At 68.4% G+C, this 313-nt stretch overlaps 1 protein-coding gene across 1 annotated transcript in view; it reads left to right on the top strand.

Moving 5' to 3' along the window:
• Window positions 1-63: 63 nt before the first annotated feature.
• Window positions 64-313, top strand: part of MAN2A2 (mannosidase, alpha, class 2A, member 2) — an 8,848-nt gene continuing 8,598 nt past the window's right edge. The window contains exon 1 of the mRNA XM_009883047.1: window positions 64-195. Coding sequence (XP_009881349.1) covers window positions 64-195 — 132 coding nt within the window. The remainder of the gene's footprint in view (window positions 196-313) is intronic.

The following is a 313-nucleotide window of genomic DNA, read 5'->3' as shown; positions in this document are numbered from 1 at the left end:
GCTCTGGCACCGTCACCAGCACCGCTCTGCCCCGGCGCAGGTCCGTCCCTGCGGCGCTCCGGGATGAAGCTGAAGAAGCAGGTGACAGTGTGTGGAGCTGCCATCTTCTGCGTGGCCGTCTTCTCCCTCTACTTGATGCTGGACAGGGTGCAGCACGACCCCACGCGCCACCAGAGCGGGGGCAACTTCCCCAGGGTGAGCGGCAGGGCTGTGGGGATGGGAGAGCGGGCAAGCGGGCCAGGGCTAGCGGGAGCCAGCCGGCAAAGCCTGAGGCCGGTCGGTCGCCTGCGGCTTCGTTCCTGCTGTCGGCTTA

The sequence above is a fragment of the Charadrius vociferus genome, unplaced genomic scaffold, assembly GCF_000708025.1.
Source record: "Charadrius vociferus isolate BGI_N301 unplaced genomic scaffold, ASM70802v2 scaffold1324, whole genome shotgun sequence".
In the NCBI taxonomy this organism is placed as follows: Eukaryota; Metazoa; Chordata; class Aves; order Charadriiformes; family Charadriidae; genus Charadrius; species Charadrius vociferus.
The sequence above is the reverse complement of the archived record's forward strand: the minus strand, read 5'-3'. Positions and strand labels throughout refer to the sequence as shown.